Here is a 21,586-nt window from a genome sequence, read left to right as displayed (position 1 = left end):
CCAGGCTGGAACAGGCAACATAGCAAACATCTCGCACTTTGCCATCCATTGTTGCATTGATGACAGAAGTCTGAGCTTCCACTGCAGCACCCAGATGTCGGGTCACTTCCGCTTGTGCTGCAATGGAAACTGCGACATCGCCCATCACACCCAGCATTATGATTGGGCCCACATGTGCTCTAATGAAGTTGCCCTTCACTGCCATCCTGGAAATCATGGGCTCCAAGCTCCACGCTAAGTCCCATGCAATGTTAGAGCCGGACTCCTGCATTCTCCTTGACAGTGACAAGAGGCTCTCTGGCAGGCCTGCCATTGCACCAAGCATTTCTGTGTGCATGCCTATCACCCATCTTCTGAAGGCCGCCCCATCGAAGTCCTCATCTGAGTGTTCTGCAGCAGAACCTTTTTATTTGTTCATGGGATGTGGGCGTCACTGGCAAGGCCAGCATTTATTGCCCATCCCTAGTTGCCCTTGAGAAGGTGCTGGTGAGTCACCTTCTTGAACCGCTGCAGTCTGTGTGGTGAAGGTACTCCCACAGTGCTGTTAGGGAGGGAGTTCCAGGATTTTGACCCAGCGACGATGAAGGAACGCCGATATACTTCCAAGTCAGGATGGTGTGTGGCTTGGAGGGGAATTTGCAGGTGATGGTGTTCCCATGTGGCAGCTGCCCTTGTCCACCCAGGTGGTAGAGGAGGTGCTGCCGAAGAAGCCTTGACGAGTTGCTGCGGTGCATCTTGTAGATGGTAAGCACTGCAGGCACAGTACGCTGATGGTGGAGGGAGTGAATGTTTAAGGTGGTGGATGGGGTGCCAATCAAGCAGGCTGCTTTGTCTTGGATGGTGTGTCGAGCTTCTTGAGTGTTATTGGATCTGCACTCATCCAGGCAAGTGGAGAGTATTCCATCTCCCTCCTGACCTGTGCCTTTTAGATGGTGGAAAGGCTTTGGGGAGTCAGGAGGTGAGACACTTGCCATAGAATACCCAGCGTCTGACCTGCTCTTGTTGCCACAGTATTTATGTGGCTGGTCCAGTTAAGTTTCTGGTCAATGGTAACCCCAAGGATGTTGATGGTGGGGGATTCGGCGATGATAATGCTGTTGAATGTCAAGGGGCGGTGGTTAGAATCTCGCTTGTTGGAGATAGTCATTGAATGTTGTCCAGGTCTTGCTGAATGCAGGCATGGACTATTTCATTATCTGACGAGCTGCGAATGGCACTGAACACTGTGCAGTCATCAGCGAACATCCCCACTTCTGACCTTATGATGGAGGGAAAGTAATTGATGAAGCAGCTGAAGATGGTTGGGCCTGGGGCACTGCCCTGAGGAACTCCTGCAGCGATGTTCTGGGGTTGCGATAATTGACCTCCAACCACCACAACCACCTTCCTTTGTGCTAGGTATGGCTCCACTATGACAGCAGACGACACAAAGCTGGGTGGGCGTGTGTGCTGTGAGGAGGATGCCGAGAAACTCCAGGATGATTTGGACAGGTTGGGTGATTGGGCAGATGCATGGCAGATGCAATATAACGTGGATAAATGCGAGGTTATCCACTTTGGTGGCAAAAACAGGAAGGCAGATTATTACCTGAATGGCAATAGATTGGGAGAAGGGGAAGTGCAATGAGACCTTGGTGTCCTTGTGCACCAGTCGCTGAAGGTAAGCATGCAGGTGCAGCAGGCGGTTAAGAAGGCAAATGGTATGTTGGCCTTCTTAGCGAGAGGGTTTGAGTACAGGAACAAGGATGTCTTGCTGCAGTTGTACAGGGCCTTGGTGAGACCACATCTTGAGTATTGTGTACAGTTTTGGTTGCCTTATCTGAGGCAGGATGTTCTTGCCATGGAAGGAGTTCAGCGAAGATTCACCAGGCTGATACCTGGGATGGCAGGAATGACGTATGAGGAGAGATTGGGTCGATTGGGCTTGTACTCGCTGGAGTTCAGAAGAATGAGAGGGGATCTCATTGAAACTTATAAAATTCTGACAGGACTGGACAGACTAGATGCAGGAAGGATGTTCCCGATGGTCGGGGAGTCCAGAACCAGGGGTCACAGTCTAAGGATAAGGGGTAGGCCATTTAAGACAGAAATGAGGAGGAATTTCTTCACCCAGATAGTGGTGAACCTGTGGAATTCTCTACCATAGAAGGCATTAGAGGCCAATTCATCTATATATATAAATCGGTACTTCTGTCATTCTGTCTATCTGTCTTTCTGTCTATCTGTCTATCTGTCTGTCTGTCATCGCGTGTGCGTTGCGGGTATGCACTCGAAAGTTACAGGGCGTACCTACGCGCGCGTTACCTCCAAAGAAAGCTTACGCTTCCGAGACGGTTTTAAGCGTATTTACGTTTCGGCCGGGCTAAAATTGCGCCTGCGGTATCCCAAAAACCTTCAACATTCCGCTCATTAGCATCTCATTATCCGCTCATTAGCGACAGAGTGACCTCGAGCTCGACCAATCGTACGCCGGGTTGCTGGCGTGTGCCGCCGGGCCAATCGGTGCGCGTGTGGCCGGGCTTTATCGTTCTGAACTGAGGTGAGTCGCCGCCATCTTGATTCCAAACTTTTCCTTTCTTTTTCCCGCTTTCTGCGTCTTAAAAAAAAACGTTGCTTTTAAAACACATATTGTTTTTTAAAAAAATGATTTAGAAAGTAATTAACTTATCTAATCTCATTCATTTTCCTACCTTTCCCCGTTTTTCCAGGTAGGCCTAGAAGCCTCGGCGTCTCCTCCGCACCCACGCCCGAGCTAGGCACCTCCCGGCCCCACTCGAAGGCTGGAGGGCCGAGCCTCAGCCCAGCGCCGCTAGGGTGCGCGCGCAGCAGGAGCTGAGACGTCTCTCTCTGCCGGGGCTTGCTGAGCGTCCAGCGTTACCCTGGCAACCGGGCCCGCCGGACGTCTCGCACAGCCGCAATCGGCGGTCTTCACCTCGGGGGGAGGGGGGGGCGGCCGCGACCCTCGGGGGGGGGGGGGGGCCGCGCGCCCAGCAGGAGCAGCTGAGACGCGGCGTCTCTCTCTCTGGCTTGGTCAGCGTCACGGTTGCCCTGGCAACCGGGCCCGCCGGCCGAGAGAGACGCCGCGTCTCAGCTCCTGATGCGCGCGCAATCGGCGGTCTTCACCTCCGGGGGGGGGGGCGCGACCCTCGGGGGGCCGCGACCCTCGGGGGGGGCGCCCGCCGCCCTCCCTCCCCTCCCCCGCCCTTCCCCCCCCCCGCCCTCCCTTCCTCCCCCCCACCCTCCCTCCCCCTCCTCCCCCCCGCCCCCCCTTCCCCGCCCTCCCTTCCCCTCCCCTGCCCTCCCTTCCCTCCCTCCCTTCCTTCCCCCCTCCCCTCCCCCTCCCTTCCCCGCCCTCCCCCTCCCTCCCTTCCCCGCTCTCCCCCGCCCTCCCCTCCCCTCCCTCTCTTCCCCCCACCCCTCCCCTCCCTCTCTTCCCCCCAGTCGCTCTCTCTCTTCCCCCCAGTCGCTCTCTCTCTTCCCCCCAGTCGCTCTCTCTCTCTCTTCCAACAACAACATGCCCTCGAAAAAGCCTCGGCACCGCCGGGCACTTCAGCTAGTTAAATATATTCAAGAAGGAGTTGGATACATTTCTTAAGGCTAAAGGGATCAAGGGGTATGGGGAGAAAGCAGGGACCGGGTACTGAATTTGGATGATCAGCCATGATCGCATTGAATGGCGGAGCAGGCTCGAGGGGCTGAATGGCCTACTCCTGCTCCTATCTTCTATGTTTCTATGTTTCCCCCCGATTACCATAGACTTCAGTTTTACTAGGGCTCCTGGATGCCACACTCGGTCTAATGCTGCCTTGATGTCAAGGGCAGTCACTCTCATCTCACCTGAAATTCAGCTCTTTTGTCCATGTTTGGACCAAGGCTGTAATGAGATCTGGAGCCGAGTGGTCCTGGCAGAACTCAAACTGGGCATCAGTGAGCAGGTTATTGGTAAGTAAGTGCTGCTTGATAGCATTGTCGACGACACCTTCCATCACTTTGCTGATGAGTGAGAGTAGACTGATGGGGCGGTAATTGTCTAGATTGGGTTCGTTCTGCTTTTTGTGGATAGGACATACCTGGGCAGTTTCCCACATTGTCGGATAGATGCCAGTGTTGTAGCTGTACTGGAACAGCTTGGCTAGAGGAGCAGCTAGTTCTGGAGCACAAGCCTTCAGCATGACAGCCGGGATGTTGTCGGGGCCCACAGCCATTGCGCTCAGCCGTTTCTTGATATCACGTGGAGTGTATCGAATTGGCTGAAGACTGGCTTCTGTGGTGGTGGGAACATCAGGAGGAGGCCGATATGGATCATCCACTCGGCACGTCTGGTTGAAGATGGTGAACTTGTGTGTGACCTCACCATTCGGGGAGCTGCCACCTGCGCTAACCTTTCCCCCTGGCCTGGCTGCAGCCCACTCGTGCCCAGTGACTCACAACATGCAGATTCCGCCTCTATACTACCCTTTAAAGTTCGTGCAGTGCCATTTTCTTAGCTGGTGCCTGGGAGTGTCAGATCAATTGACAGTGTTCCTTCTTCTCCATCGCTCTCCTCCTCTACTTCTTCCTGCACAAACTGTAGTGGTGTCGGTTTAAAATCGGCGGCAGTGAGTGAGGAGCAGTCCGAACAGAGTGGACCTGCGTGGGAACACTGAGCATCAGCGGCAGTTTAAAATCGGCGGCAGTGAGTGAGGAGCAGTCCGAACAGAGTGGACCTGCGTGGGAACACTGAGCATCGGCGGCAGTTTAAAATCGGTGGCAGTGAGTGAAGAGCAGCCCGACCAGAGCGGACCTGCATGGGAACACTGAGCATCGGCGGCAGTTTAAAATCGGCGGCAGTGAGTGAGGAGCAGCCCGACCAGAGCGGACCTGCGTGGGAACACTGAGCATCGGTGGCAGTTTAAAATCGGCGGCAGTGAGTGAGGAGCGGCCCGACCAGAGCGGACCTGCGTGGGAACACTGAGCATCGGCGGCAGTTTAAAATCGGTGGCAGTGAGTGAGGCCCGACCAATTCAACAGCCAGGGAGAGAGGTAAAAAGTAATCAAAGTGTGACGTCACCAGGAAGCAGGTAAGTGATTGGTTGGTGAGTATTTCTCTTTTTTTTTAAACTTTAACTCTGGTTTATAGTTTCTAAGGTCTCTCTAGTGTAGCAGGGGCTGTTGGTAAACCAGTTAACTGTAGTGTAATTAGTGGGATTGATTGATTTAATTTAAATTCAATTAATTAAAGGGTAAGTCATGGCAGGACAGCCGGGCCCCGTGATCTGCTCCTCCTGCGATATGTGGGAACTCAGGGACACTTCCTGTGTCCCTGACAGCTACATGTGCAGGAAGTGCATCCAGCTGCAGCTACTGACAGACCGCATTGCGGCGCTGGAGCTGCGATTGGATGCATACTGGAGCGTTCACAATGCTCAGGACATCGTGAATAGCACGTTTACAGAGTTGGACACACCGCAGGTAGAGGTTGGACAGGAAGAAAGGGAACGGGTGACCAACAGGCAGAGTACTAGGCGCAAGCAGGTAGTGCAGGGGTCCCCTGTGGCCATCCCCCTCTCCAACAGATACACCACTTTGAGTACTGTTGTGGGGGGGATGGCTTATCAGAGGAAGGCAGCAGCAGCCAATTTCCTGGCACCAGGGGTGGCTCTGCTGCACAGAATGGGAGGAAAAAGAGGGGTAGAGCTATAGTAATAGGGGATTCAATTGTAAGGGGAATAGATAGACGTTTCTGTGGCCGCAAACGAGACTCCAGGATGGTGTGTTGCCTCCCTGGTGCAAGGGTCAAGGATGTCTCCGAGCGGCTACAGAACATCTTGGAAGGGGAGGGTGAACAGCCAGTTGTCGTGGTGCATATAGGCACCAACGATATAGGTAAAAAGCGGGATGAGGTCCTAAAAGCGGAATATAGGGAGTTAGGAGATAAATTAAAAAACAGGACCTCAAAGGTAGTAATCTCAGGATTGCTACCAGTGCCACGTGCTAGTCAGAGTAGAAATAGAAGGATACTTCAGATGAATACGTGGCTAGAGGAATGGTGCCAGGGAGAGGGATTCAAGTTCCTGGGACATTGGAACCGGTTCTGGGGGAGGTGGGACCAGTTCAAACCGGACGGTTTACACCTGGGCAGGGCTGGAACCGATGTCCTAGGGGGAGTGTTTACTAGTGCTGTGGGGGAGGGTTTAAATTAAAATGGCAGGGGATTGGGAACCTGAGCAGGGAGACAGAGGAAAGGGAAACAAGGATAAAAGCAAAAGATAGGAAGGAGAAAAACAAAAGTGGCAGTCAGAGAAATCAACGGTTTAAATCAAACATGGCCACAGTAAATAATAATTCTAATAGGTCTAAGAGCGTTAAAAAGACAAGCCTGAAGGCTTTGTGTCTTAATGTGAGGAGCATTTGTAATAAGGTGGATGAATTGGCTGTGCAAATAGAAGTAAACAAATACGATTTGGTTGGGATTACGGAAACGTGGCTCAAGGAAGGCCAGGACTGGGAACTCAACATCCAGGGGTATTCGATATTCAGGAAAGATAGGCAAAAAGGAAAGGGTAGCATTACTGGTTAAAGAAGGGATTAACACAATTGTAATGAAGGATATTAGCTCTGATGAGGTGGAATCTGTATGGGTAGAATTGAGAAATACTAAGGGGAAAAAAATGTTAGTGGGAGTGGTTTATAGACCTCCAAACAGTAAGGCGGAGGTTGGGGCTGGCATTAAAAGGGAAATTAAAGAAGCGTGCAATAAGGGCACAGCAGTCATCGTGGGTGACTTTAATCTACATATAGATTGGGCCAACCAAATTAGTAACAATACTATGGAGGAGGAATTCCTGGAGTGTTTACGGGATGGTTTCCTGGACCAATATGTCGAGGAACCAACCAGAGATCAGGCCATCTTAGACTGGGTATTATGTAACGAGAAAGGATTAATTAGCAATCTTGTTGTACGAGGCCCCTTGGGTCGGAGCGATCATAATATGATCGAATTCTTCATTAAGATGGAGAATGAAGTAGTTGACTCGGAGACTAGGGTCCTCAATTTAAATAAAGGAAACTACGATGGTCTGAGGAGCGAGTTGGGTAGGATTGATTGGGGAATGGCACTCAAAGGGTTGACGGTGGATAGGCAATGGTAAACATTCAAAGACCGAATGGATGAACTACAGAATTTGTTCATCCCAGTTTGGCATAAAAATAAAACAAAAAAGGTGACCCAACCGTGGCTAACAAGGGAAATTAGGGATAGCATAGGGTCCAAGGAGAGGGCATATAAATTGGCCAGAAAAAGCAATAATGCTGAGGATTGGGAGCAGTTTAGGATTCAACAAAGGAGGACAAAGGGATTAATTAAGAAAGGGAAAATAGAATATGAGAGTAAGCTTGCAGGGAACATAAAAACTGACTGTAAAAGCTTTTATAGATATGTGAAGAGAAAAAGATTGGTGAAGTCAAGCGTAGGTCCCTTGCAGTCAGAATCGGGGGAATTTATAATGGGGAACAAAATGGCAGACCAACTAAATACATATTTTGGTTCTGTCTTCACAAAGGAGGACACAAATAACCTCCCAGAGATGCCGGGGAACATAGGGTCTGATGAAAGGGTGGAACTGAAAGAAATCAGTATTTGTAGGGAAATGGTGTTAGGAAAATTGATGGGACTGAAGGCCGATAAATCCCCAGGGCCTGATAATCTACATCCCAGGGTACTTAAGGAAGTGGCCCTAGAAATAGTAGATGCATTGCTGGTCATCTTCCAGAACTCGATAGACTCTGGAACGGTACCCATGGATTGGAGGGTAGCTAATGTTACCCCACTATTCAAAAAAGGTGGTAGAGAAAAAGCGGGGAATTATAGACCGGTAAGCTTGACATCGGTAGTGGGGAAAATGCTAGAGTCTATTATAAAAGATGTAATAGCAGAGCACTTGGAAAGCAGTGACAGGATCGGACAAAGTCAACATGGATTTACAAAAGGTAAATCATGCTTGACTAATCTACTAGAATTTTTTGAGGATGTAACTGGTAAAATAGGTAAGGGAGAACCAGTGGATGTGGTGTATTTGGACTTTCAGAAGGCTTTCGATAAGGTCCCGCATAAGAGATTAGCGTGCAAAATTAAGGCATATGGGACTGGGGGCAAGGTATTGACTTGGATAGAGAACTGGTTGGCGGACAGAAAGCAAAGAGTTGGAATAAACGGGTCGTTTTCCGAGTGGCAGGCAGTGACTAGTGGGGTACCGCAAGGATTGGTCCTAGGACCCCAGCTGTTCACAATATATATTAATGATCTGGACGAGGGAATTGGATGTAATATCTCCAAATTTGCAGACGACACAAAGCTGGGTGGGAGGGTATGCTGTGAGGAGGATGTCGTGAAACTCCAGTACGATTTGGACAGGTTGGGTGATTGGGCAGAAACATGGCAAATGCACTATAATGTGGTTAAATGTGAGGTTATCCACTTTGGTGGCAAAAACAGGAAGGCAGATTATTATTTGAATGGCAATAGATTGGGAGAAGGGGAAGTGCAAAGAGACCTGGGTGTTCTTGTGCACCAGTCGCTGAAGGTAAGCATGCAGGTGCAGCAGGCGGTTAAGAAGGCAAATGGTATGTTGGCCTTCGTAGCAAGAGGGTTCGAGTACAGGAACAAGGATGTCTTGCTACAGTTGTACAGGGCCTTGGTGAGACCACACCTTGAGTATTGTGTGCAGTTTTGGTCGCCTTACCTGAGGAAGGACGTTCTTGCCATGGAGGGAGTGCAGCGAAGATTCACCAGGCTGATACCTGGGATGGCAGGAATGACTTATGAGGAGAGATTGTGTCGATTGGGCTTATACTCACTGGAGTTTAGAAGATTGAGAGGGGATCTCATCGAAACCTATAAAATTCTGTCAGGCCTGGACAGACTAGATGCAGGAAGAATGTTTCTGATGGCCGGGGAGTCCAGAACCAGGGGACATAGTCTAAGGATAAGGGGTAAGCCATTTAGGACTGAAATGAGGAGGAATTTCTTCACCCAGAGAGTGGTGAACCTGTGGAATTCTCTGCCACAGAGGGCGGTGGAGGTCAGTTCATTAAGTAAATTCAAGAAAGAGTTGGATATATTTCTTAAGGCTAAAGGGATCAAGGGATATGGGGAGAAGGCAGGGACAGGGTACTGAATTTGGATGATCAGCCATGATCTCATTGAATGGCGGAGCAGGCTCGAAGGGCCAAATGGCCTACTCCTGCTCCTATCTTCTATGTTTCTTCTATGTTCTTGGGTATCTGAAAGGGGAAAGGCACAAGGTCGGGTTGTGGTGAGGGGAGTGGGGGAAAGAAAGATGTGCATGCTTACAACTGCAGCAGCTTGTAAGTGAGAAGAGATTATGGGATGAGGGAGAAGTGGGAAGTGAGAAGGAGGATTAGGTATGAGCATATCATCATCATCAGTGCTCACTGATCGCCATGTTCTCAGTGATGGCCCCTCCAATTATCTCCAGCACTGTCTCCTCCAGCTGGGTCAAGTTCTGCAGCCATGCTTACCCACTGCCTGATTGCTCCTGCTGGCGCCAGTTGTGAGCCACCTTGGCCTGCAGGAGAAAAGAAAGTGTGTCAGTGAGTGTTGTCCAATGTGTTTGGGTGATGAGCCTGCCATGGTTGACTAGGTGGCATTGTGTGCAAGGTGTGAGATGTGGGTGTGAGGCTTGCAACAGTGGTAAGTGTGTGAAGCTGAGGTGAAGCTATGATTGTGAGGTATGAGTTGTGATTGCTAGAGATTGTTGGTAGGTGTATGATTGGGGGTGTGGTGCATTGAGCACTGTGTGAGGCTAGTGGTGCAGTTGGTGGGATATGGCATTTGAAGATGCATTCACTCACCTTGACCTCTCGTGTGAGGTCATTAAACTTCTTCCTGCACTGGATCCATATCCTGGGGGAAAGACTGGTGGCACTTCAACAATCTCCTGCCACTACCTTCGAACCGTGTGTCTGGAAGGCTTCCTGGCCCCCTATGGGTAGAGGACCTGTCTCCTTCTGTAGACCCCCTGCACCAAGGCCTCCCGTGCTACATTGGAGAACCGAGCTGCCCTTTCTCTGCCCTGTTGAAACATTGCTAACCTCCAGCTTGAGTCAGAATGAGGTACTTTTCTCACAAAGCACCTCCCCTTTAAGAAGTGCAGACAGCCTTTCACTCTGCAGGCAACCTTTAAATATAAAGCAGACTTCCCACGATACTGGACCCCCCTGTTGAGCGCTGAGCCAACCAGCAGCGCATTTAGTGCTGGGCTCAGTGCTGCAATCATGTTAATGAGCAGGCTGCCCAAATTCTGCGTGCTACTTTCAACGGGCGTGGGCAGATCACGCCCGTTTTCGAGCCTTATCCAATTTAGCCCCCAAGTCTTGGCTTCATACTGAAAGCACCCTCTGTCGTCTCGTGTGGCACTACCACCATGCTAAATGGGATAGATTAAGAATGGATCTAGTAGCTCAAAACTGGACATTCAGGAGGTGCTGTGGGCTACTAGTAGCTGCAGAATTGTATAGCACCACAATCTGTAACCTTGTAGTCTGGCATAACCCCCACTCCTCCGTCACCATCAAGCCAGGTGGTTCAATAAGGAGTGTAGAAGAGCATGCCAAGAGCAGCACAGACGTACATGAAAATGAGGTACCAATGTGGTGAAGCTACAACACAGGGCTACATGCATGGAAACAGCAAAAGCAGCATGCTATAGATAGAGTTAAGTGAACCCACAACCAATGGATCAGGTCAAAGCTCTGTAGCCCTACCACATATGGTTGCGAATGATGGTGGACAATTAAGCAACTAACGGAAAGAGGAGGCTCCATGAACATCCATCCTCAACAACAGCAGAGACCAGTGTGTGAGTGCAAAAGTTAAGACTGAAGCATTTTCAACCATATTGAGCTAGACATGCCAATGTCGATGATCCTTCTCAGCCTCCTCCTGAGGTCCCCACCATGAAGCCAGTCTTCAGCCAATTTGATTCACTCCACCTGACATCAAGAAAAGGCTGAGTGCACTGGACACAGCAAAGGCTATGGGCTCCAACAACATCCCAGCTGTAGTGAAGACCTGTGCTCCAGAATTAGTTGCGTCCCTATCCAAACTGTTCCAATACAGCTACAACACTGGTCTCTAATCGACAATGTGGAAAATTGCCCAGGCATATCCTGTCTACAAAAAGCAGGACAAATACAACCCAGCCAATTACCGCCCTAGCAGCCTACTGCCAATCATCAGCAAAGTGATGGAAGGAGTCATCAACAGTGCTATCAAGCAGTACTTAGTCACCTATAACCTGTTCATCAATGCTCGGTTTGGGTTTTGCCGGAATCACTTGGCTCCTCATTACAGTCTTGCTCCAAACATAGACACAAGAGCTAAATTTCAAAGGTAAGGCGAGAGTGACTGCCCTTGACATCAAAGCAGCATTCAACCAAGTGTGGCACCAAGGAGTCCTAATAAAACTGAAGTCAATGAGTATCAAGGGGAAAACTCTCCAGTGGTTGGAGTCATACTTGGCACAAAGGAAGATGGTTATTGCCAATTATCTCAGCCCCAGGGCACTGCTGCATGAATTCCTCAGGGCAGTATTCTTGGCCCAACAATCTTCAGCTGCTTCATCAATCGCCTTCCCTCGATCATAAGGTGAGAAGTGAAGCTATTTGCTGATGATTATCTAGTATTCAGCTCCATTCATAATTCCTCAGATAATGAAGCAGTCCATGCAGCAAGACCTGGACAACATACAGGCCTGAGTTGATAAGTGGCAAGTAAAAGTTTTATTACTCCCTGCAGCTCTTTAACAAGGGAATCCATTTACATATTTGTTTAAAAATCAGAGCTCAATCTTTGGTGATCCAGGCCACAATCACAGTCTGGACCCTCAGATGGTTCCCATATCCACCCACCCCTTGGTCAGTTGGTATACTTCACTAGGCATTCCTCCAGCGACCATAGGCCAAATTCCATTGAATGTCAAAGGTTCAAGAACCCTCGACAAAAGGAGTCCGCACTCTCCCCGTTATGACAAAGCCCATGTAAGGCATGTAAGGAGCAGGAAAAGACCCTGCCCTACCCTTACTCCCCCTTACCACCCTAACCCCGCCACCCCCCCCCTGCCTTCACCATACCCACCACCCACCCACCCCTCCCCCCAATACACAACCCCCCCAAGAGGCTATCCTAAATTTCTGGCACTGTCATGACCTAGCATATGCAGGTCCTGGCCTAGTTTTTGTCTGTTCCGGTGTACTCCTGCTGAAGTTACAAAGGGAGTATGCTGGAATGGATGCAGATTTTCAGTCCTTTCTCTTTTGCTAGTTTCACACCCTTCAGTTCTTTTCACTGCCTCGCTGAGATAATCTTTATGGATCCTCCACCAGTTTTTATCTAATCCCAGCTTTTCAATAAGATCTGCTTAGACATTCCATCCATTATGTCTCTACTTTCCCCCCACCCTTTTGTTTTCTTGCAGTTCCATTCAATAGCTCACTTATTTTCCAGTTTTAAGGAATAGTCTGCATCCAGAATATGAAGCTGTCTTTTACAGATGCTGATGGACCTGCTGTGCAAATCCAGCATTTCCTTTTTTTAAAAAAAAAAGACTGTCCTTCAATAATAGTTTTCCAGCATCGAGCACGTGGTTTTAAATTATTGCTTGTTTATGGTAATGTAGTGAAGAAAGATCTGGGTAGCAATGAAAATATCAGTATTAACCATATAATAAACCAGATTATGCGTATAATATCATGGGAATACCCTCACTACAAGAATTGCAGTGGTTCATGAAGAAGGCCCACCACCACATTCTCAGAACAACTCAAGGTGGGCAATAAATACGACTTTGCCCTTGTTGCCTGAATGTCAAAAAGATTAAACCTTAGTCAGACATAATAATGTCAAATTGATATTTTCATAGGTTTAAATTATTATACACAGGAATGACAAAATGAATGACAAATGATTAGTTTGATACGATTTGTCTTATTAAATTAATTTATTTATGTTTTTATTCAGTACAACTCTGCAGAGTATTTCATTCATGACCATGCCTGTGTGTTTTGGGACTATGATATGGATGATTGGAATACAGCAGGCTGTTCAAAGAGCACAGATGAGTTTGGCCACTTGAGATGTCATTGCAATCACACCACTAATTTTGCAGTGTTGATGGTAAGATAAAAATGATAATATAATCAGCAGGTCTAATATTACATTTTCAGCAGCTTTTCACTCCAGCGATTTCTGTTTCCACGTAAAATCCTGCAGCAAACCTGCCAATGCTCTAAGTCAAAAGATAAGTGGTTTGCACGAGGGATGGATTACAATGTCAACATTTCCTCACTCAGATTCAGAAGTTCTTACACCATGAAGAACGCAATTTTAAATCGGCAAACTTAGCACAGCTGTGACAGGTAAATGTGAGTGTCAGGAAGTCCTTGGGGTTCCACTCTGGCAGAGTTTTTTTTTGTTCATGGGATGTGGGCGTCGCTGGCAAGGTCAGCATTTATTGCCCATCCCTAGTTGCCCTTGAGAAGGTGATGGTGAGCCGCCTTCTTGAACCGCTGCAGTCCGTGTGGTGAAGGTACTCCCACAGTGCTGTTAGGTAGGGAGTTCCAGGATTTTGACCCAGCGACGAACGGCGATATATTTCCAAGTCAGGATGGTGTGTGACTTGGAGCGGAACTTGGAGGTGGTGGTGTTCCCATGCACCTGCTGCCCTTGTCCTTCAAGGTGGTAGAGGTTGCGGGTTTGGGAGATGCTGTCAAAGAAGCCTTGGCGAGTTTCTGCAGTGCATCTTGTAGATGGTACACACTGCAGCCACGGTACGCCGGTGGTGGAGCGAGTGAATGTTTAAGGTGGTGGATGGGGTGGCAATCAAGCAGGCTGCTTTGTCTTGGATGGCGTCGAGCTTCTTGACTGTTGTTGGAGCTGCACTCATCCAGGCAAATGGAGAGTATTCCATCACATTCCTTACTTGTACCTTGTAGATGGTGGAAAAGCTTTGGGGAATCAGGAGGTGAGACACTCGCTGCAGAATACCTAGCCTCTGACCTGCTCTTGTTGCCACAGTATTTATGTGGCTGGTCCAGTTAAGTTTCTGGTCAATGGTGACCGCACCCCCAGAATATTGATGGTGGGGGATTCGGCAATGATAATGCTTTTGAATGTCATGGGGCGGTGGTTAGATGCCATCTTGTTGGAGATAGTCATTGCCTGGCACTTGTGTGGCACAAATGTTACCTGTCACTTATCAGCCCAAGCCTGAATGTCGTCCAGGTCCTGCTGCATGCGGGCATGGACTGCTTCATTATCTGAGGAGTTGTGGATGGCACTGAACACTGTGCAGTCATCAGCGAACATCCCCACTTCTGACCTTATGATGGAGGGAAGGTCATTAATGAAGCAGCTGAAGATGGTTGGGCCTAGGACACTGCCCTGAGGAACACCTGCAGCGATGTCCTGGGGCTGTGATGATTGGCCCCCAACCACCACAACCATCTTCCTTTGTGCTCGGTATGACTCCAGCCAGTGGAGAGTTTCCCCCCGCCCCCGTTTCCCATTGACTTCAGTTTTACTAGGGCTCCTTGATGCCACACTCGGTCAAATGCTGCCTTGATGTCAAGGGCAGTCACTCTCACCTCACCTCTGGAATTCAGCTCTTTTGTCCATGTTTGGACCAAGGCTGTAATGAAGTCTGGAGCCGAGTGGTCCTGGCGGAACTCAAACTGGGCATCAGTGAGCAGGTTATTGGTGAGTAAGTGCTGCTTGATAACACTGTCGATGACACCTTCCATCACTTTGCTGATAATTGAGAGTAGACTGATGGGGCAGTAATTGGCCAGAATGGATTTGTCCTGTGTTTTGTGGACAGGACATACCCGGGCATTTTTCCACATTGTCGGATAGATGCCAGTGTTATAGCTATACTGGAACAGCTTGGCTAGAGGTGCGGCTAGTTCTGGAGCACAAGTCTTCAGCATGACAGCCGGGATGTTGTCGGTGCCCACAGCCTTTGCTGCATCCAGTGCGCTCAGCCATTTCTTGATATCATGTGGAGTGAATCGAATTAGCTGAAGACTGGTTTCTGTGGTGGTGGGGACCTTAGGAGCAGTCCGATATGGATCATCCACTCGGCACTTCTGGCTGAAGATGGTTGCAAACATTTCAGCTTTGTTTTTTGCACTCACATGCTGGGCTCCACCATCATTGAGGATGGGGATATTCATGGAACTTCCTCCTCCTGTTAGTTGTTTGATGGTCCACCACCATTCACGACTGGATGTGGCAGGACTGCCGAGCTTTGATCTGATCCGTTGATTGTGGGGTCACTTAGTTCTGTCTATAGCATGCTGCTTCCACTTTTTAGCATGCATGTAGTCCTGTGTTGCAGCTTCCCCAGGTTGGCACTGCATTTTTAGGTACGCCTGGTGCTGCTCCTGGCATGCTCTTCTACACTCCTTATTGAACCAGGGTTGGTCCCCTGGCTTGATGGTAATGGTAGAGTGAGGGATATGCTAGGCCATGAGGTTACAGATTGTGGTGGAATACATTTCTGCTGCTGCTGATGGCCCACAGCACCTCATAAATGCCCAGTTTTGAGCGGTTAGATCTGTTCTGAATCTATCCCATTTAGCACGGTGGTAGTGCCACACAACATGGTGGAGGGTGTCCTCAGTGTGAAGATGGGACTTCGTCTCCACAATGACTGTGCGGTGCTCACTGCTACCAATACTGTCATGGACAGATGTATCTGTGACAGGTAGATTAGTGAGGACGAGTTCAAGTAGGTTTTTCCCTCGTGTTGGTTCTCTCACCACCTGATGCAGACCCAGACTGGCAGCTATGTCCTTCAGGACTCGGCCAGCTCAGTCAGTAGTGCTGCTACCGAGCCACCCTGGGTGATGGACATTGAAGTCCCCCACCCAGAGTACATTCTGTGCCCTTGCTACTCTCACTGTTTCTTCCAAGTGGTGCTCAACATGGAGGAGTACTGATTGATCAGCTGAGGGAGTGCGGTAGGTGGTAATCAGCAGGAGGTTTATGCAACAACAGGCCAGTGTCCCTACTGCTAATTGTATGGAAGCAAAAGATATTGGCCCAGGTTTTCTGGGGCCTATGGCTGCATACGCACAGTGACATGCGCTCCTGGGATACATGAGCCTTACGCCTGCAGGCCCAGGAGTGCGAGTCTTCGATGATATGGAGGCACCAGGTAGGTGCGGAGTTTACTTGCGGTTCGGAGGCATTCACCTGTGGGAAGCCTCCGACCGCAATTTCCAGCCCATTGTAACATCTCAACAACCTACTATCTCATTGGCAATTTTGTTTCAAAGCATACTGGCTAACTTGTGACACTCTCAAATTCATGGCCCAGAAATATAGTGATTTTCTGGATGCACAGTATAGTTAGAACAGTAGCCCTTGACATAGCTAGAGAATTTGGTAGGGTACATCTTCCCAGCTTCATTAAGAAGTTAGGCCTAGAAATTGGCCTGAGGCGCCCAAGCGACGCAAAATTCGCCTGGGCGCTGGAATTTGCGCCACGATCGCCACGTTAGCGATCGCCGCAAATTCAGTTGAAGTGCCCCTAGAGGGAGACGGGGCGCGGCTCGAGATGCTCCGTGTCCCTCTTAGGGCGCTGAAAGTGAATTTTGCAGCGCTACATGCCACAGCGCCACACGCTGCGGCACGGCATGCTGCGGTACTGCAGGCCTTCCTCCCACTGTTAAGGGGGAGGGGCCTGCAGCAGCGCGAGCCCCGATCGCGAGTGCCAGCAAAAGAGCCCGGCACCAAGGAGAAGGGCCGGGCTCTTGGGAAACAGCCGGCAATGCCGCGGGGGGGGGACCAGGAGGCCGGGGACGGAGGTGCTGGCAGGCGGCCGCCAAAAAAGCGGCCGCCCCGCACCTCCACCTTAACTTGCGCCTCTGCCAGCGCAGCAAGGCCCCGTGAACCGGGCGCGGGTAGCGAACAGCGCTACAGCGGCGTTCGCTACCAAATATCGCGAATGGGGCGCTGCGCACACCGATGACGTCATCGGTGGCGGCGCAGCGCAAAAGGCTAACGCCACCATTAGCGCCCCTGCTAATATCGCGGGAGGCGCAGCCAGTGGCGCTACAGCCACTGACTGCCTCTTTAGGCGCTAACAGGTGGCACTACTCACCCAATTTCTCCCCCTTAGTGTCTTGTAGCACATGTAGTGAACTACTGAAGGAGTTATGCAATTGTCTCAAAAATGCAAAGCTTGGGTTGTGATAAATGGACATTCATTTTTTTAATCACATCTATACAGAAATTCCTCAGGGTAATAGTAGTTGGATCCATTATTTCTGATCATCATCAGCACCATGGTGAATGTCATCTAAAGTGACATTGCTCTCCTTGCTGATAATGCCAACATAAAGTAATAAACTGCTTGTCTGAAAGGTAAATCACTACAAATTGTGAACTGTTGTACACTATAAGAATCGCAAATTCTCTTAAGTTATAAAACTTCTTGATCCTTGGCTTCTTAAAGCTCTCTGGATTGGTAATTAAAGTTGATGCAGCAGGTAACTGCTGATGATTGAAAATATTGAAAGAAAGAAAGACTTGCATTTATATAGCGCCTTTCACGACCACCGGACGTCTCAAAGCGCTTTACAGCCAATGAAGTACTTTTGAAGTGGAGTCACTGTTGTAATGTGGGAAAGTTTGAGAATCCTCAAGAAATCTTAGTCCTTCTTGTCTCTGTCCAGATCTCTTACAAATTTATTTCCAAATCCTTTCAGTGGCGATGTGCATCCCTCCACCATCCCATATCCGAGCAAGGCTTTACCTAGCAACAGCATACCCTCAAGCTCACTGTGAGCAATGCCACATGAGATGGGCTGGTCTTAAAGAAAAGTTATGCAAAAATGTATTTTTTAAAGTTTCAGATAGACAGCCACTTGCTCAAAAACAATATTGTTTGCAAAACACAATTTTAATTAATCCTTTAATTTTATTGCGACAGAGCTTCAGACAGAATTACACATACACTGAACCATTGGACATTGTGTCATATGTTGGATGTGGATTTTCGATAGCCGGGTTAACCATCACTATTGGATTTCAAATTATCACCAGGTAAGAACTTAAAATAATGTTAACAGTGGCAAATGTATTAGTACAGGAAACTTTCGATTTACCGGCACCTAAATAACCGTAAATCTCGGTTAACCGGCAAAATTCAGGAGTAGGTTCAGGTAAGTTTTACTTCATATTGTACTTGCCTTCCTTGATCTGTTGCTGTGCAAGGGTGTGGCTGCAGCTGTTGCTAAGCTACAGAGACGCTTGGAACTTGTGGCCATTGTTCTGCACTTGTTGCTAAGCAACAGGGTTTGTTGCTTTATACGGAGCTGTCAGCTCGCCGTATCTTTTACTATAGCTTTCGGTTATCCGGAATTTTTGATGAACTGGCACCACGTCGGTCCCGTTGGTGCCGGATAAAAAAAAGTTTCCTGTGTAGTAATCATTATAAGCTGCTTCATTACACTATGTATATGCATTAGGGGATGTCTCATTTTTCCATCTTGCACCTATAGATGCCACAGCTCAGGTATAGTCTCTAGGTGGCTAGGTGGATCCAAATAGTCTTTTTCAGTCCTGAACATTACAATGCTCCAATGGGTCAGATGAAATGCAAAGTTCCCTCTACAGTGCCCCAAGATTTTACCTGAACTAGAATTCAGATATGCACATTTCATGCAATGCCCTCATTTTAACTCTGGGCAGGTGGCTGGCATGGTGAGTTAGAAACTCACCCGCTGAGGCAGAAAACAGGCCCAGGGTATTTTAACTCCAAGGCCTCGTTAACATACCATTGGTCCACTTCCCGCTGCAGCAGCTTCCCACTCAGGCCAGAGTTCTAATTGCAGTCGGGGCCTGATGACGTCATTAGACCCCAATCTACAATTGGACCCAGCCACATTTAGGCGGGCGGCTTAGCCACTCATCTGAAAGCCTAAGTGAAAATTTCAGGATCCAGGCGGCTTCCCAACAGGTAAGTAACCCGGGGCATTTGAACAGCCCACCTGCTAGGTTTCTGCCAGGCGGGTAGGGTTAAAATGGTCCCCACATAGCTTACGTGAGTAAGTTTGCTGAAAGACTGCTAGGGTGTAGGGTTTTTTAAGGTAATTTATATGATGTGGGTTAATATATATTAGAGGTTGTAGACTTCCCAGACTCATTTCATTTGAGACTTGAAGCTGTCAGAGAGAAGAGATGGTCATTCCATTTGTTTATTCTGGATATGAAGCCAGGTCATGCAGGTGAAAGCACAGTTTTCTAACACACTGTGCCATTCAGTCCTTATATAAAATAAAGTATAGCATAAATGATACTTTGTCAATTTAGTTCCACAATATCTTGTATCATATTTGCATAATATTTTCACAATCAAATTTATTTTGATTGAAATCAAAAATTGACTGAATTAAGATGTCCATTTTCCTACTAGTCAAGAACTGTTATATCATCCTATATCTCACAGAAGAAATTGCTACAACTATAACCATATAGATTGGCCCTTACACGGTGGCATAGTGGTTAGCACTGTTGCCTCACAGCGCCAGGGACCCGGGTTCAAATCTGGCCTCGGGCGACTGTCTGTGTGGAGTTTGCACATTCTCCCTGTGTCTGTGTGGGTTTCCTCCGGGTGCTCCGGTTTCCTCCCACAGTCCAAAGATGTGCGGGTTAGGTTGATTTGGCTATGATAAATTGACCCTTAGTGTTAGGGGATTAAATACGTGGGGTTATGGGGATAGGGTGGGATATGTGTCGGTGCAGGCTCGATGGGCCGAAATGGCCTCTATCTGCACTGTGGGGATTCTGTGATTCTGTGATATATATCAAAGAAAAAAAGAAAAAGACTTGCATTTATATAGCGCCTTTCACGACCACCGGACGTCTCAAAGCGCTTTACAGCTGATGAAGTACTTTTGGAGTGTAGTCACTGTTGTAATGTGGGAAACGCGGCAGCTAATTTGCACACAGCAAGCTCCCACAAAACAGCAATGGTGATAATGACCAGATAATCTGTTTTTGTTATGTTGATTGAGGGATAAATATTGTATGAACGATTTAACCAATATGGTTCTCTGTAAACTTTCATGCCAATAAAGCATTTGAATTGAATTGGAATTGGAATTGGACAAGAAAAAGCTCACATTGCAACATAGGGTTTTGCTTGTGAAATTTTATTCAGTAATACTTTTTACTGTTTGTTAAGTACATTTAAAAACATTTATTAGGGTAAAACCATATCTTTCATAAAGTATTTTCTCCCCTCCCACTTTTGAGTCTCCTTGAATGATGAACTATTTCCTGCCAAGAATTTGTGGCTTTAGCTAATGCTGGTTTGAAACTGGTTGCTAGAAAGTGCATAACAGAGTTTTGGTGACACTAACTCTCCCATTGATCTTTCCTCCTTCTCTGTGGGAAAGTGTCCAGACAGCAGCACCGCTGAGATCAGGAATTCAGTGTGTGGCAAATCATAGCTGCAAACCTGTATTCTACCAACTCAGAATGCAGTAAGGCTCCAATGCATAGCATCATCTCCAGTTATCTACTTTTTCTTTTTAGATGAAATTTCCCCTCACTGAGGTATCAGGAAGGCAATGGAACACCTTTCCCATTTTTGGCACCCACTATCAGCAGCATGTACTTTCAGCTCAGACTAAAAAATTTTGATGATTTAGATTCATTAGCAGAATATCACATTACCCCCTGTATATTATTTAAGCAAAACGCTAAGATAGTGGTGCATGAAGAAAAATATATTAATGGCTTTTGGAGTGAGGCCATTTCCAACTTAATTATATGTTTATATGACTATTCCAATCCTCTCTTGGCCGGCCTCCCACTTTCCACTCTCCGTAAACTTGAGCTCCTCCAAAACTCTGCTGCCATATCCTAACTCACAGCAAGTCCCGTTCACCCATTGCCTGACCTACATTGGCTCCCGGTCCACCAACACCTCGATTTTAAAATGATCATCCTTATGTTCAAGTCCCTCCATGGCCTCGCCCCTCCCTATCTCTGTAACATCCTCCAGCCCTACAACCCACCTAGAGCTTTGCGCTCCTCCAATTCTGGCCTCTTGCATATTCCCGATTTTCATCACTCCACCATTGGCGGCCGTGCCTTCAGCTACCTAGGCCCTAAGCTTTAGAATTCTCTTCCTAAATCTCTCCGCCTCTCTACCTCTCTCCTGCTTTCAGTAGCTCCTTAAAACCTACCTCTTTGACCAAGCCTGTCATAATATGTCTTTATGTGGCTTGGTGTCAAATTTCATCTGATGACGCTCATGTGAAGCACCTTGGGACGTTTTTACCACGTTAAAGGGGCTATATAAATGCAAGTTGTCATTGTTTATGCATGTGAAAGAAGTTATGTCTGATGAGCAGGACAGAAGTGAGGACAATAATAATACAAGGGTATCTTAGGTGGGCTGGGAAACTGCTGTGAAAGGAATTTTGCCCAACAGAAATAAATGAGGAACTTCTGTTGATACATCGTTTTTGAAACAGAATTTGCTGTTGTTAGATTTGTTCTTGAATGGGA

At 48.1% G+C, this 21,586-nt stretch overlaps 1 protein-coding gene and 1 long non-coding RNA gene across 7 annotated transcripts in view; one reads left to right on the top strand and one right to left on the bottom strand.

Annotated features, from left to right (window-relative positions):
* Positions 1-2,946, bottom strand: part of LOC147107719 (uncharacterized) — a 45,590-nt gene extending 42,644 nt beyond the window's left edge. Inside the window, exon 1 of the long non-coding RNA XR_015080855.1 lies at positions 2,691-2,946. This is a non-coding gene — a long non-coding RNA (uncharacterized LOC147107719). The remainder of the gene's footprint in view (positions 1-2,690) is intronic.
* adgrg7.1 (adhesion G protein-coupled receptor G7, tandem duplicate 1) overlaps positions 1-21,586 on the top strand; it is a 92,845-nt gene that overhangs the window by 36,480 nt on the left and 34,779 nt on the right. For 5 of the 6 annotated variants that reach the window (XM_086006972.1, XM_086006976.1, XM_086006971.1 and 2 more), the window contains 2 exons: positions 13,019-13,174; positions 17,997-18,109. In XM_086006972.1, the coding sequence (XP_085863098.1) occupies positions 13,019-13,174; positions 17,997-18,109 (269 nt within the window). The remainder of the gene's footprint in view (positions 1-13,018; positions 13,175-17,996; positions 18,110-21,586) is intronic. The other variant, XM_086006974.1, reaches the window with a different exon arrangement.

Source organism: Somniosus microcephalus, chromosome 14, assembly GCF_052327205.1.
Source record: "Somniosus microcephalus isolate GS21.2 chromosome 14, FLI_Smic_1.0, whole genome shotgun sequence".
Classification (NCBI taxonomy): domain Eukaryota; kingdom Metazoa; phylum Chordata; class Chondrichthyes; order Squaliformes; family Somniosidae; genus Somniosus; species Somniosus microcephalus.
Note: the sequence above shows the minus strand (reverse complement) of the source record. Positions and strands in the feature narration are given on the sequence as shown.